Raw genomic sequence first — 15,506 nt, 5'->3', positions numbered from 1 at the left:
CAAACAACAGTCAGAGAGCAAACTTTGTTACACAGAAAATAAAAGTGAAAACTCTGAAAATATCAGATAATGACGCACCTTCACTGGAGACTCCCTCACTGACAGCACACTGGTCTTGCTGCATTTTCAGACAAAGAAAAAACGCAAAGGGGAATATGATGTCATATTTAACACATCTGTGATGATATTGGTCCAAAGAAATAAAGGATCTCACCATATCAGAAGATAGCCATTTATCCACATTGTTCTGCAGTGTGTTTTTCACTTGCACCATCTAGCAAGTTAAGTAAAAATGTGAAAGAAGTTAACTTTTTACTGAAATGTTCTCATGTCGAAAATTACATTTTTAGCTTTGGTGTGCCCCCTGCGGTGCAATTAATGTATTGGTTGATCATTTAAGTTTGAGCAAGTTCAATGCTAACATAACAGGCGCAAGCTTCACCAACACTTAAAAGCAAGGGTCCCCAAACTTTTTTACCTGGGGGCCTTATTGGGTTAAAAAAATTGTCCAGGGGCCGGGCTATATATATATATATATAAATAATCTGTCTCATGGCAGATTAGACAAACTGTCTTTTCCTTACAATAAACAAAAAAAAGTCATATGTCCACTGATGTTTAAAAAATGTACACTCTATTTTTTCTATTTTTTATTAGTCTATTTTACCTTTCCCCAACGATTTCGCCATTTTTTCCCCTCATGCATTAATTGACTGAAAGAGCGCAAACTTGCCACACGCTCGCCCGACACTGCGGCGCGAGGGTGATGACGTCACGTTATCGATGGGAATATGCTTTTTTGGACAATATGATTTGCCTGAGCGGCTGGGAGACACCGAGAGTAACAAGCAGTAGAAAATGGATTGATGGATGGGCTAGAAAGGACAGATTAAAAAAATAAAATAAAAAAATAAAAACTTTTTGGGGCCGGATTTTGGACCCTGGCGGGGCGTATCTGGCCCGGGGGCCGTAGTTTGGAGACCCCTGCTTTAGAGCATCACAAACCATTTTTAAAGTTCAATTAGTCTATTGTGTGTAGTTTGTACATACACTTCCTGTGACCTGCAACCTTGAGTCCAGCGCCCCAGCAAGGCCCTCCACAGCTCCTGGATCCTCATACCTGACGCTGTGCAAGAAAATATTCACTTTCTAACCCATAAAGTATGAATAATTCAATATGGAATCACAAAAAATTATATTCAATCATAACAATTGTGTTTGATTCTACATCAGTGATTCTCGAACGTTGGTGCCAGGTCTTCATCTAGTGGTATGCCAAATAATCACTTATTTAAATATGTAAACATGGTGTTACTGTTCAAACTGTGTGTAATGTTAGTGGCCAGTAATTTCCAGGAGTTCTCTCACCCTCTTAGAAGCCTCCATTTTACTAATGATTTCCCATGTTGCAAAAATGTGTAGAATAAAAATTAAAATACCAAATTTCTGTCAACGAAGATTTGCCTCAGCCTTGGATAGTAGGCTAACATAGCTAATATAGACACTTACATCATATGTTGCCTTCATTATAACACTTATATAAGGCTTTTGATTTTTTGCGGCTCCAGACGGACTATTTTTGGTCCAATATGGCTCTTTCTACATTTTGGGTTGCCGACCCCTGGTTTAAACAATGCTTTGGCACCGGAATCGGTTCAAATGTAATCAATACCATCTCTAACACTTACACACAGGTGACGTCTACACCTGTGTTACGAAGCAGAGCTGGCAGGTCGACTTTGCCCCACCTTTGCATGTTGGTTCCATTTAAAATATAACAGTGACACCTAAAGGTAGTGTAAGAGAGGACATTATCTGATAGCACTACTCACCTTTTTCTCTGCTCTGCTAAGGAACTGTCTCGGGTTTGGGCAAACATGTCAAACTCTTCCTCCTCTTCTAAAAGACACAATTTTTTGATAGCTGAATAAGATGAACAAGCAAAAACCATACCAAAAACCATACCAAAAACAACCAAACCCCGACTTTAAAACCAAGATACATGTATGTGGAGAACCATGACTATGGCAAAATGAGAATGTTTCTTAAGAACATGAATCAGACCATTCTGTTTCGAAACATCACAAATTGTCATGTTCTGCATGACATCCATGGTCTTTTGTGTTGTATTTCTGCGTTTCCTGTTTCTCTGCTTTTTGTGTTTCACTTTACAATGCATAGACAGCTTATGCATTGATGAAGGGAAAAAGGGAATGTCTTTACACTCCTGCCTTCTCGCTTGTCACTTGCTAATACCGTATTTTTCGGACAATAGGGCACACTGGATTATAAGGCGGAATGTCAATGAGTGAATCTATTCAGGTTTATTTTCATACAGAAGGCACACCATATTAGAAGGCGAGTTAAAGGGTTCATTTTATGATTGTCTTTTCCTACATTTAAAACACTTCCTTGTGGTCTACATAACATGTATGGACGGTTCTTTGCTCAAAATGTTGCATTGCGTAGATTATGTTTTACAGACCATCTTCAAGCTGTTTTTTGAATGTCTCTTCGCTAAGAAAGACAACTCAACGCTAAGAAAACGGAAATGCTGATTATCGGTCCTGCTAGACACTGACACCTATTTAATAATACCACCTTAACATTTGACAACCAAACAATTACACAAAGCAACTCAGTAAAGAATCTGGGTATTATCTTCGACCCAACTCTCTCGTTTGAGTCACACATTGAGAGTGTTACTAAAACGGCATTCTTTCATCTCCGTAATATCGCTAAAATTTGTTCCATTTTGTCCACCAGCGACGCTGAGATCATTATTCATGCGTTCGTTACGTCTCGTCTCGATTACTGTAACGGATTATTTTCGGGCCTCCCTATGTCTAGCATTAAAAGATTACATCTGGTACAAAATGCGGCTGCTAGACTTTTGACAAGAACAAGAAAGTTTGATCATATTACGCCTATACTGGCTCACCTGCACTGGCTTCCTGTGCACTTAAGATGTGACTTTAAGGTTTTACTACTTACGTATAAAATACTAAACGGTCTAGCTCCATCCTATCTTGCTGATTGTATTGTACCATATGTCCCGGCAAGAAATCTGCGTTCAAAGAACTCCAGCTTATTAGTGAGTCCCAGAGCCCCAAAAAAGTCTGCGGGCTATAGAGCGTTTTCTATTCGGGCACCAGTACTCTGGAATGCCCTCCCGGTAACAGTTAGAGATGCTACCTAAGTAGAAGCATTAAAGTCCCATCTTAAAACTCATTTGTACACTCTGAACTTCAAATAAACCCCCCTTTTAGACCAGTTGATCTGCCGTCTTTTTTCTGCTCTGCCCCCCTCTCCTGCGTGGTGAGGTTATTAGGTGACCACAGATGAAGCGCTAGCTGTTCAAAGTCCTGACCCGGGGTGGACCCCTCATCTGTGCATCAGTTGGGGACGTCTCTGCGCTGCTGACGTGTCTCCACTCAAGATGATCCCCTGCTGGCCCCACTATGGGCTGGACTCTCACACTATTAACTAGATCCACTCGACATCCATTGCACCGGTCGCCCATGGGGGGGTTCCCCACAACTGCGGTCCCCTCCAAAGTTTCTCATTGTATCCCATTGGATTTACTTTTTTCTTGACCAGATGTGGGATATGAGCTGAGGATGTCGTGATTAAGGGCTCTATAAATAAACTTTGATTGATTGATTGATTCAGGATGTGCGATTTTGCGGCGTTTTTAAAATGAAAGGATTTTAAGTGTGCCTTATAGTCCGAAAAATACGGTTATTAGCAGTGCTTTGAAGCAGACCAGCAGCACCAGAAGAATGCCAGTTCATTGTGCATGTCAATCCTTGTTCCCCTTTATGTGGAGGCTAACTGGGTACTTCAATGTACCCCCTCAAACTTTCTACTGCACAAGTTGTTTGTATTTAGGTGTTGTAATTAATATTTAATTACTTTAATCACACCTGCTTCCACGTCTCTGCATCATGGTGTAATGTTTAATTAGATATTAGCAGATGGTGACAACAACTATTCCAGTGGAATTATTAGTATTAGTAGTTAATATCTTACGGTTGTTAAATGTGAATAGGTGTTTTTTGCACTACAACTTCTGAATTTGATAATAAAATGCATCCCAATATGATGGAATATCCAGTAATACAGCTGCAAAATATATTGTGATCACAACATGCTGTATGTCAGGAGTTCTTGTTGCAAAATGGATAGATAAGAAGAAGAAAGCAAACAGTAAAACTCACTGTGGTTGACCGACTGAGTGTGACTGGCTCGTGTGTTGGCTTCGGGTTGGCTGGTTGCTGTGATGACGGCAGGCTGGCCCAGCGTTGAAGGCTCCGGGATAAAGTCTATGAGGTTTGGGCTGCTGACAGAACTCTGCTAGGAGAATTAAACAAAAGGAATGCATTCTTGAGCACTTCTGTGACAAACAAACTCATAGCCTACAGTACAGAGAAAGTAAAGATTCCTCACTTGTTCGCCATTTGTAGTTTGTGCCTTGTTTAGTCTGTCAAACCTAATAAACATTTTTTGTTAAAGATTGTATTAGTCCTTTACCAGAATCATAGTGGAGGTGGCTGCCACATACCTCTCATAACGAATGAAAGCATTGTTGAGGTCATCATTAACCACGAGAAGCTCCTCAATGAGTCCTTCATCCTGCAATTGAGGGATGAGCTCCACCACTCGAGTCTGCATGTTCTTACACACTGAGTACAGTTGCTGTTTGGACAGAGGTTGACAGAGATTCATGGACTGTCTATGCTAATAGCATTGATTTCGTCTGCAGAAAATGATCTTGGTAACATTAAAAATTCTACACAGAATGACAAAATAAACATCCACTTTTTATTTCCATTTTCCATTACTGGGGGGTATTCCACAAAGCAGGTTAGGTGAAAACTTTGAGTATGCAAACCCTGAAATGAGGAAATGAAGGTTCTGTTTCAGAAAGAGAAGTAAGTCAAATTTAAAGTCAGTTACTGTTTTAATGAACAAACCCCCTGAGTTGTTTCATGTATCCTCTCTCCTGATAAACCTGAAGCAGGCTGTTCGACATGGTGTGTCTTGTACTTCGTAACCAGTAGATGTCCTAACAGAATTAATTCCTGGAGATTTATGTTGGGAGAGGATTTAGGAGTCTCGATGCCATGGTTTGTTAAATTTAGTATAATTTTATCATTTAGATTTCATCATGCTCTGATGTTTGATGACATAAAAAAATATATCTTGTTACCCAGTTTAAAAAAATCTTTTATTTTATATATTTAATATTCATTATATTTGTTTGGATTAAAAAAACATTTAACAAAGAGAAACATACATTTAGTTTTTCATTATTGTACTGTAAGTATAACTATAATGATAATCTGTTGTGTATTCTGTGAGCAATACATTCACAGAATATGTTATACATTTGGTCTAGCTTAATTTCAGATATTTAATCTGTCTTGGTCCTAATTCACTTTTAAATTATATTTTTTAATTAAAAAGTGAATGTTTTGGGTATTTCATCATTGTAAATATAACTAACATGAGCTATGTTAATTACAATATGCAAAATAACCTGCCAACAAGAACTGATTCTTATTTTTTAAGAAATATCTGTAAGATTTTAACATCATATTTCTGATAAGCAAATTAATCTAACAGAATGTGCCTTGTCTGAAAAAATATATACCGTAGCCACTCAATTAAATTCACTTTGCATTTGCATTGACTTTGCACACCAAAATGATTAAAGCAAATAAGATATATATTATTTTCAGCTGTCTCCTTGTACGTTTTCTACAGGTGGGATTGCAGCTGAATCAAAATGATATATTTTTCCAAATAATACTTAACTTTTTTACCGGTGGGCTGATAAGAAAATGTGATTAAACATTACCTCCCTGCTTGGCACTCAGCATCAAGGGTTGGAATTGGGGGTTAAATCACCAAAAATGATTCCCGGGCGCGGCTACCGCTGCAGCCCACTGCTCCCCTCACCTCCCAGGGGGTGATCAAGGGTGATGGGTCAAATGCAGAGAATAATTTCGCCACACCTAGTGTGTGTGTGTGTGACAATCATTGGCACTTTAACTTTAACTTAAATCATTAGGCAATTGCATTCAAACGTATGCATTGACAATGGCAGTAATTATTTGTCACTAAAGTCTAATATTATTTTACTGTATTACTTTAATTTTTTTAAAACATGTTTATATTCAGTGTAAACATGCATTAGCACTTTCAGGTCAAACTGGGTCAAGACAGACAAACTTTTCTGTCCCCAGTTGCTAAGGTGAATCCTCGAATCAGTGCTCCATTGATCATGGCTTTTTATTGTGGTTTTAACTCAAAGTCAACATACTCTTGAGTTTATTGAACAAGAGTAAATCAACTCAGACTTTAGGCTTGGACCCAGTTTTTTTAACCACCTACGTGAAATACCCCCTGAACTCAAAAATAACGTTTTGTATGACACATTATGAACAGTAAAACTGCACTTTTTAGAGTGGGCTTTTAATCATTGCCAACCTAAGGCACACAAGTGCAATAATAATGCTGTCTATTTAGCATTTGACCAGATTGACAAGAAGTGGTGCATTGATATGTTTGGTTGAGTGTATGAAAGGGACATAAGAGTAGCAGATCGGTAGGTTGTGAGTTCAAACCCCGGCCGAGTCATACCAAAGACTATAAAAATGGGACCCATTACCTCCCTGCTTGGCACTCAGCGATGGGTCAAATGCAGAGGACAAATTTCACCACACCTAGTGTGTGTGTGACAATCATTGGTACTTTAACTTTAACTTTAACAAATGAGTGGCATTGTACTGTTCTGACTCCAGTTAAAACGTGTGCAAATACGAGTGTGATGAATTTAAACAATTAGTTATTCATCTTCCAAGTCAACAAGTATATCCCCAGAACAAGCACATGCACGCACACACACACGTTTTTGTATTTGTTACCTTTTTGAGACCTTTAAAAAATGCCTACCTCTTTAGGACCACCCTTTCTAGATATATAAAGATTTGTATTTACAACATTAATAATATATACATACTATGCAAATATAAAACAGGTTAGCTTTTAGTAAAAAAAAATTTTTTTTTAATTTTTTGTTTGTAATTGGTTTTTAATCCTCATTATTTACTTCAAGTTATTACAGTATGTCTCTATATACATATTCATTTTATTTTAATGTATTTATTAAGTTTGGCCAAAGGGGGCACCTTTCAATTTCTTACACACACTTGTTATTACATATGTTGGCCAGAGGGGGAGCACTTCAAATTTTTACACACACTTGTTATTTCATATGTTGACCAGAGGGGGAGCACTTTTAAAACTGACACAGTCAATTAAAAAAATCCCTCCTTTTTGGGACCACCCTAATTTCGATAGATTTCACCACCAGGGGTGCAAATAAGTCATTCTCTATTAGTTGTAATGGTTTTCCGTATTGGGACCATGATTTATGTCCTAACTTGTTCACCGATCCTGATATGGAAGGTATCTTTCCTTGTTGATGTCTCAAGAAGGGTAGAAATACAAGATAACACACACACACACACACACACACACACACACACACACACACACACACACACACACACACACACACACACACACACACACACCCACACACACACGCACACACCTGTAGCAGTTCTGTATCATCCAGCGGGCTCTGTCCGGGTTTAAGGTCATTCAGCATTTCGGACATCACAGTAAGGTTTCCCTTGACCAGCGCCACCTCTTTTTGCAGCTTTTCTTTCTGGAAATTTTTAAGAAGCAATCCACAACGTTTGAATGTGACAAAAATAAACAATCTATTATGTTTCCTTTTTCCCTATGAATGATGATTGATAATACTGTATGTAATATGTCACACATGATTTCCTCTTTTAATCATACTCTTCAGTGGCACAATCAGCAACAAACAGGTGGACTTTTCTCCACACGCAACAAGTGACTGTTTTAAGAATGCAGCTGCTTCACCAAATATTCGGTCTCTTTTATACCATAGCTGTCAAGTGATGATTTGGGTGTTTTGTCTTATGTCTGGGTCGGTGAGAGCTGCTGCTATTGCAGCTTGCTTCTCAAGGTAACCAGCAAGCATATCCAAAGTCGTGTTCCATCGCGTCTTACCGTCTGTAATTAACTTGCGTATAGCAGTTGTGCCTGCTCTTGTTCGGACATAAACAGTGTGGAATCAGTTAAATAAGCAGCCAAATATCTAACCTGCTCAAGTAAACAAATATTACGGGAACCCCGCAGTGGGATGCAAAGTTGATAGTATGCACAAAACACTTAGAGCCTGATTTATTAAAGGTTTGCATGTACTAAAACATGTGCAAACTTGATAGCACAGGCAAAGCTGATCTACTAAACGTGTGCAACAATGTTGGAGAATAAGGCGTTCAATCCATTTTGTGTCTCTGTCTTCATTACTATGCAAAATATATGCTGATCATGATAAAGAAGAGAAGGGAAGAGAAGATGCAAATATAACTATTTAGCATGTGCAATGTGATTTGTCAACACTCATCACCGTTTTGCAAGCTAATTGTTATTACACTTTGTATTTCGGCTTTGTTATTAAATATTTCAGTCACCAACTTGTTTTGTTTGATATACATTACTGTTTAGCACATTATATTGCATTCTAAGTGTACACAAATTTACTAAAATATGGACTTTTGTCAAGGCTGGAACCCATTATTCATTATTTTCTTAAGGAGAAATTTGCTCCAATATACAAACTTCTCTAATTACGAACCCTGTTCAAGAACCATTCAAATTCGTAAATCAAGGTTCCACTGTATATTATGATCTGTTATAGTTATTGTATTGTAATACTGTATACATGTTTTATTCTCAACTCTTATTCCCCAGGCTACCATTTGAGGAGGACATATAGAATATAGATCCAAACAATATGTCATGTATCTTTAGATATGCCAATGCCAGCATTGATGGCTTGATGTACTTAACAAAAAGTTTTTGCAACATATTATTATGGTCATTCTTAAAAAATGTACATACAAATACACATTTGTATACTGTATACATTAAATACGGAATCAGCAAACTGTCAATCAGTCTTGTTTTTCCTCGTTTTGAGTTGTTACCTGCTCTGCAGAGAGAGTGTTTGGTTGCTCAATGGGCTGAGATACAGGTGAAGTATTTTGACTGAGACAACTGGAAGGAGATTGTGGTTGTGACTGACTTGGAGACACATCCGTCGTATCAGGTGTCTCCATTTCTGAGACTGTCTGAAATATGAAAGCAAAGAATGTAAACATAAGACATACATTGTACGTATAGATGTGTTTGGTTGTTTGCTAATGTTAACATTAGGTTCAGTACTGCACAACATTTGTGAAATACTCTTCAGTAAGATAATAATAATATATTTATAAGTGAATACCTCTTTGACAGGGTCAATCGACACAAAAAATTGTAATGTTTGTAAAAGCAGGATTATGCAAGCCTATATAATAAAGTACAAAATATACTGTCCAAAAATGGTGCATTTAAATTGTTGATTTTCTTTTCTTTTATCGATTACACCCAATGGATAGACGGGCTCACCCTGCTGGGAGTGTGAATGGGCGACAGCGCATCCAAGTCTGTCATGGGAAACTCCAAACCTCGTCTCCTTAGGTCATCGTAAACATACACCACCCCCGCGAGGGAGGGCGACGTACGAAAGGCATCAGACCATGACTGAGAAAAGCACAGAAAACCCTCAGTACACCTTCTTAGAGACATAACAAAGCCTGCATTCACAAATAACTAGAATACAGAAAACAGAAAATGAAAAGAGAGACAGAATTTGTCCTGCAGCTTTTATGTAATTATAACAACAAATGCAACTTTTCAGCAATGATAGTGTAAAATGAACCGTACCTGTATGAGACTGAGCACCCTGTCATGCAGAGCAGTGGGCGGGTTAAATTTGGGCAAAATGGCACGCACCAAAACGCCTTCGACAAAGTCCTGTGACGCCACAAGAACGTGGAAGCGGTGGCCACAGTTCTTCACACATGACTCAAGAACCTGCATGACACAAAGCAGCAGACTGAAGCCCCAAAAACATAGCTATACTAAATACAAATTTTAAAAATCATTTTTTTTATTTTGTTTTGTCCAGCTACTATACTATATTTTTGATGTAGATGCCCATATCGGCTATACAGATTTACTTTACAAAAGAGAAGTTTTGGATACTTCTCTTGTTGCCTTATTTGTATCTGACTTTATTAGATGGATTTATATTATTATTTGGTGCAACCGGGCCAGAGCAAGAGGGGATAGAAAGAGGAAAAAAAGGAAGACAGAGGGGGAAATTGCGGGTACAAGAGGGGGATAAGACAGAGAGACAACAACAACAGCAAACACAACAATAACAATAACAACAACAACAACAAAAAAACCTCAGCAAATAAGATATGTAGAAATATGATGGTAAAAGTGATAGCTAAGAAGCAGTTAGTGAAATAAATATTAATAACACATAAATTACAATGATCATTATGACACTACAAATGGAGCAATACAAATACCAATAGAAATACCACTATTGATAATGAATAAAAACAATAATTTACCTCTATTATCAACAATACAATTGTTTTAAATGCAACAATACATATATGCAATGATAACTTGAAATACAAAAGAAAGCAGATAAATGGAGGGAAAGAAAGAGAAGCAAACTATATTAACCTTGTAGATTGTTATAGTCACAATAGGTTAAGCTTTGTCAGTGTGCCATGTGTTACCCAGTTTCCCTTTGGGGAACAACGTTAATATATGTTTGATGACACGTGATTATATGCAGAAGTGTATGTATGCATATGCGTGTGAATGTGAGTGTGAATGTTGTCTGTCTATCTGTGTTGGCCCTTAAATGAGGATTGCGACTTGTCTAGGGTGTACCCCGCCTTCCGTCCAAATGCAGCTAAGATAGGCTCCAGCACCCCCCGCGACCCCAAAAGGGACAAGCGGTAGAAAATGGATGGATGGATGTGTGCAGTGTGTATATGTATGTTTGTACAGTGAATGTGCATATGGATGTATGAACTTTGAGTGTCTAGGTATGTACTGTATTTGTGTATGTATGTTGGAGCGCAGGTACCTATGTGTGCGCGTATGTATGTATGTATGTATGTATGAATAATTGTGTGTATGTGTATTTGTATGTACAATATATTTGACTCCCTAAATACACATTCATTCAGTCCTAGCTTCTGTGTAAGCACACTGTAGACTCAACACAAATGACAAAACTACAACATAAGAAAACCTGTGCAGATAAATACTCACTGTAAGGGCCAACATGATTTCTCTGAAGTTCTTGTTACCCACAATTCTCTTCTTAATGGCTTTGACTGCATCTCTTGGTCTGAAAAGACAACTTTAATTTGCATTATCCTTCATATTACACATACTGTAAATTGTATTGGCTAAACGGTTCAAAAACTAAATCCTTAAGGGCCTGATCTACTAAGAACCCAAATAACAAGTGCTAAGTTGTGTGTGCAGACAACAATCTTTCACACCCCATTAGCGGGCATGTTGCCTGTGATTTACTAAGACCACGTGCGCGATTGATAATGAGTGGCCTATCTAAAATGAGGTTTTTGCGTGTTCTACCGACTGTCGCCATGGTTATGAGTATGAATTATAAATTGTTACAGACATGTTAAGGAGTTATAGTGAGGAACATCTTGTGTTTACATTTACACAATTTAACATATCTGCAAAGGAGTGGAAAGAAGCAAAGCTTTAATTAATAATTTTATTTTAAATAATAGTACCTATTCCTCATGCCTTTTACCGACAATTTATTTACACCACAACGTTTACATGTTTAAATTAAGTTCACTCAATTTGTGAAACAGGTGTTGGAAAAAAAATTATACATCTCAGTAAGTAATTAAAAACATCTACATTAAAATTACACACAAATCAGAAAATGTTGACTTAATTGTACACTTCATAATTGATCCCAGATATACAGTACAGTACATACATTATTAACTTATTGGTGACACTCAATGAATGCTATGTATTACTAAATATTGTAGAATGTGTCATAATGTATGTTATTGTTGCCTTTGGGTGCATCAAGTCTTTGTGAATCTTTTATTTCCTTGTAGTCGAGATGATGTAATCTTTTTAGTATTTGTCTAGTTCCTTGATGTCTTTGGCAAATTGGTTTCATCCGCAAAAAAAAAAAAAGCCATTGGACTCAGTCATTTTCCCCCCACATCTATGGCATCATGCTACAAACTATGATGTTTTTTCTTTGTTGTGCAACATGCAGCACACAACTATAATCTGCATCACCTTTGCTGTCAATGTAAACACACTCCTCAGTGCGATATAGACAACCAAACTGACTTTTAAGCATGCTGAAGGTGTGCTCAACAATTTTTCTCGTTCAAATGTGAGCCATAGCAATTAGAAATCAAGAGGAAGCAGTGGTTTGTGTTATCTATTGTGTTCTGAGTGTATGGAATGGATATACTTGCCCATCCTGCTGACATTGCATTTGGCGCATGGAACAGCAAACCAGAAAAACTACTTTGAGAGACACCGACACTGACTGCGATGGTGCGCTGGCATGATCCAGTTTCAAGAAAATGCAGTTGCAAGAAATTTTCCATGGGAATTTCTGTTCTGATGAATTTCGTCTTTTTTGACTTATAAATGTTCTTACAATGTTGGATACTCGTGTGAAAGCATATCATAAGAATCATGTATTTAGCCGTCAGCCTGCAAGCAGTTTTGGATACCTGCTTCAGGCTGTGAGGAAACACAAAAAAGGTAGGATGAAGTGTTATTTTCACCTAACTGTGAAATGTGCACAATAACACCAATGTGCAACATGCAGTGAAATAAATGCTGGTATAATCAGCTGTTTTTATGTAACTCTCAATCGATTGGTGAGTGGGCATGTGTACTGTACGTAAAGTTATGACCGGGTGAATCTATATAATGTTTTTTAAGTTTATTTTCGACCGTAACTGGAAAAATAAATAGCGATGGGAATCTCAAGATACACTACCGTTCAAAAGTTTGGGGTCACCCAAACAATTTTGTGGAATAGCCTTCATTTCTAAGAACAAGAATAGACTGTCGAGTTTCAGATGAAAGTTCTCTTTTTCTGGCCATTTTGAGCGTTTAATTGACCCCACAAATGTGATGCTCCAGAAACTCAATCTGCTCAAAGGAAGGTCAGTTGTGTAGCTTCTGTAACGAGCTAAACTGTTTTCAGATGTGTGAACATGATTGCACAAGGGTTTTCTAATCATCAATTAGCCTTCTGAGCCAATGAGCAAACACATTGTACCATTAGAACACTGGAGTGATAGTGGCTGGAAACGGGCCTCCATACACCTATGTAGATATTGCACCAAAAACCAGACATTTGCAGCTAGAATAGTCATTTACCACATTAGCAATGTATAGAGTGTATTTCTTTAAAGTTAAGACTAGTTTAAAGTTATCTTCATTGAAAAGTACAGTGCTTTTCCTTTAAGAATAAGGACATTTCAATGTGACCCCAAACTTTTGAACGTTAGTGTATATATTTAAACAATGTACATTTAAACTATGATACTTTTGGAGCGTGTGTGTGGTGTGGTTTCATTTGCAATCTGGGAACTCTTACAGAAATAAACAAAAAAATTGGTTATAAAAATGATTGTGGAGCAAAATGCACGCAAAACGAAAGCATACCCAAAACATATTATCTAGACTAGTGGTTCTCAAACTTTTTTCACCAAGTACCACCTCAGAAAACACTTGGCTCTCCAAGTACCACCATTATGATGAACATTACAATACAGTAGCGTAGTAAGTATTCATTAAAAACAAGGCATAGGTTTTATTTAACCAGTATATTTAATATTTTGGGCCACTGTAACATTACACACAGTTTAAACAGTAACACTGTGTTTGAATATTGATTTAAGGTAAGGTTTTGTACCTAAGAATACTTTTGTACCTGCTGCCATCACACGCTTAAATGATGCTATCACATGGTGATTTTTTAATATTTATTTATCATGCCATAGCACTTTAATCACAGTGATTTTATTGGTTCATTAGGTATTATACTTTATTGTTCTACAGTGTGCCTGTATACTGGTGATCGCTTCTGGATTTATTTTTTAAATGTTTTTATGTTATATACGATTTGTGCTTGCTTTGTTCTGTCTTGACGCTGAATTACAAATGTCTGCACAACTATTTTACCTCTGGGTACCATTAAAGAAACCTTGACCTTGACCTCAAGTGATTCTTTGATGTACGACTAGATGGAGCCTGCGTACCACTATTGATACACAGTTTGAGAATCCCTGATCTAGACTAAAAGGAAGTTTTTTAAATGTAGATTAAAATCCCCATAGGTCCTCTTTATGTCATATAGCAGATCAGAAATGATTATTGACTATCATCAAAAAGTTATTACGTGTTATTTTTTTCCACAATACATTTCCTTCTTTCAAACAAGAAGTGAACTTAATGTTAAAATTGTAAAGTTATGGTGGTAATGGGCAGCACGGTGAAACAGGGGTTAGTGCGTGTGCCTCACAATAAGAAGGTCCTGGGTTTGATCCCCAGGCTCGGGGTCTTTCTGTGTGGAGTTTGCATGTTCTCCCCGTGAGTGCGTGGGTTCCTTCGGGGTACTCCGGCTTCCTCCCACCCCCAAAGACATACACCTGGGGATAGGTTGATTGGCAACACTAAATTGGTTCTAGCATGTGAATGTGAGTGTGAATGTTGTCTGTCTATCTGCGTTGGCCCTGCGATGAAGTGGCGACCTGTACAGGGTGTACCCCACCTTCTGCCCGATTGCAGCTGAGATAGGCTCCAGCCACCCTTGTGACCCTGAGAGGGACAAGCGGTAGAAAATGGACGGATGGTATGAATGAACTATCAGTAAAATACATGGAGAAGGGGTTGGATTAAATAAAGGCTTTGCTTCTTCCTACTTCTTTTCACATATGTTGAAATGGCTTATAGCAAAAAAATAAAATAACCAATAAAAACAAATAAAACTAAATAAAACTTGTTTCAAAAGCCAGCATAATAAGTGTTTGCACTTGCCTTCCAAACCTGCTAATATAGATGCAAAAACTCAGACCGCAGTTTCAGGTTTAAACAAATACATTTCCGTCGCTACATGATTATTACTTTATCTCCTTCTCTCAGTATTTTGCACATTCTGATAATCTGCATACAGGGCCGTCGTACAGAGGCGGAAAGGTGATGACAATTCTAAGGGCCCACAGCCCGCTAGGGCATACTTGCCAACCCTCCCGTTTTTAGCGGGAGAATCCCGGTATTCAGCGCCTATCCCGACAACCTCCCGGCAGAGATTTTCTCCCGACGAACTCCCGGTATTCAGCCGGAGCTGGAGGCCACGCCCCCTCCAGCTCAATGCGGACCTGAGACTGAGTGGGGACAGCCTGTTCTCACGTCCGCTTTCCCACAATATAAACAGCTTGCCTGCCCAATGA

The 15,506-nt window shown here is 38.0% G+C and overlaps 1 protein-coding gene across 6 annotated transcripts in view; it reads right to left on the bottom strand.

Moving 5' to 3' along the window:
* Positions 1-15,506, bottom strand: part of LOC133639450 (target of Myb1 membrane trafficking protein-like) — an 862,139-nt gene that overhangs the window by 2,057 nt on the left and 844,576 nt on the right. For 3 of the 6 annotated variants that reach the window (XM_062032748.1, XM_062032746.1, XM_062032749.1), the window contains 12 exons: positions 11,299-11,377; positions 9,880-10,029; positions 9,562-9,696; positions 9,099-9,242; positions 7,625-7,741; positions 4,565-4,698; positions 4,450-4,492; positions 4,221-4,356; positions 1,833-1,899; positions 1,051-1,126; positions 215-274; positions 79-118 (listed from right to left, as the gene is read on the bottom strand). In XM_062032748.1, the coding sequence (XP_061888732.1) occupies positions 79-118; positions 215-274; positions 1,051-1,126; positions 1,833-1,899; positions 4,221-4,356; positions 4,450-4,492; positions 4,565-4,698; positions 7,625-7,741; positions 9,099-9,242; positions 9,562-9,696; positions 9,880-10,029; positions 11,299-11,377 (1,181 nt within the window). Of the gene's footprint in view, positions 1-78; positions 119-214; positions 275-1,050; positions 1,127-1,832; positions 1,900-4,220; positions 4,357-4,449; positions 4,493-4,564; positions 4,699-7,624; positions 7,742-9,098; positions 9,243-9,561; positions 9,697-9,879; positions 10,030-11,298; positions 11,390-15,506 lie in introns of all 6 variants that reach the window. The other 3 variants (XM_062032744.1, XM_062032745.1, XM_062032747.1) reach the window with 3 other exon arrangements.

The sequence above is a fragment of the Entelurus aequoreus genome, linkage group LG22, assembly GCF_033978785.1.
Source record: "Entelurus aequoreus isolate RoL-2023_Sb linkage group LG22, RoL_Eaeq_v1.1, whole genome shotgun sequence".
NCBI classification, from domain to species: domain Eukaryota; kingdom Metazoa; phylum Chordata; class Actinopteri; order Syngnathiformes; family Syngnathidae; genus Entelurus; species Entelurus aequoreus.
Note: the sequence above shows the minus strand (reverse complement) of the source record. Positions and strands in the feature narration are given on the sequence as shown.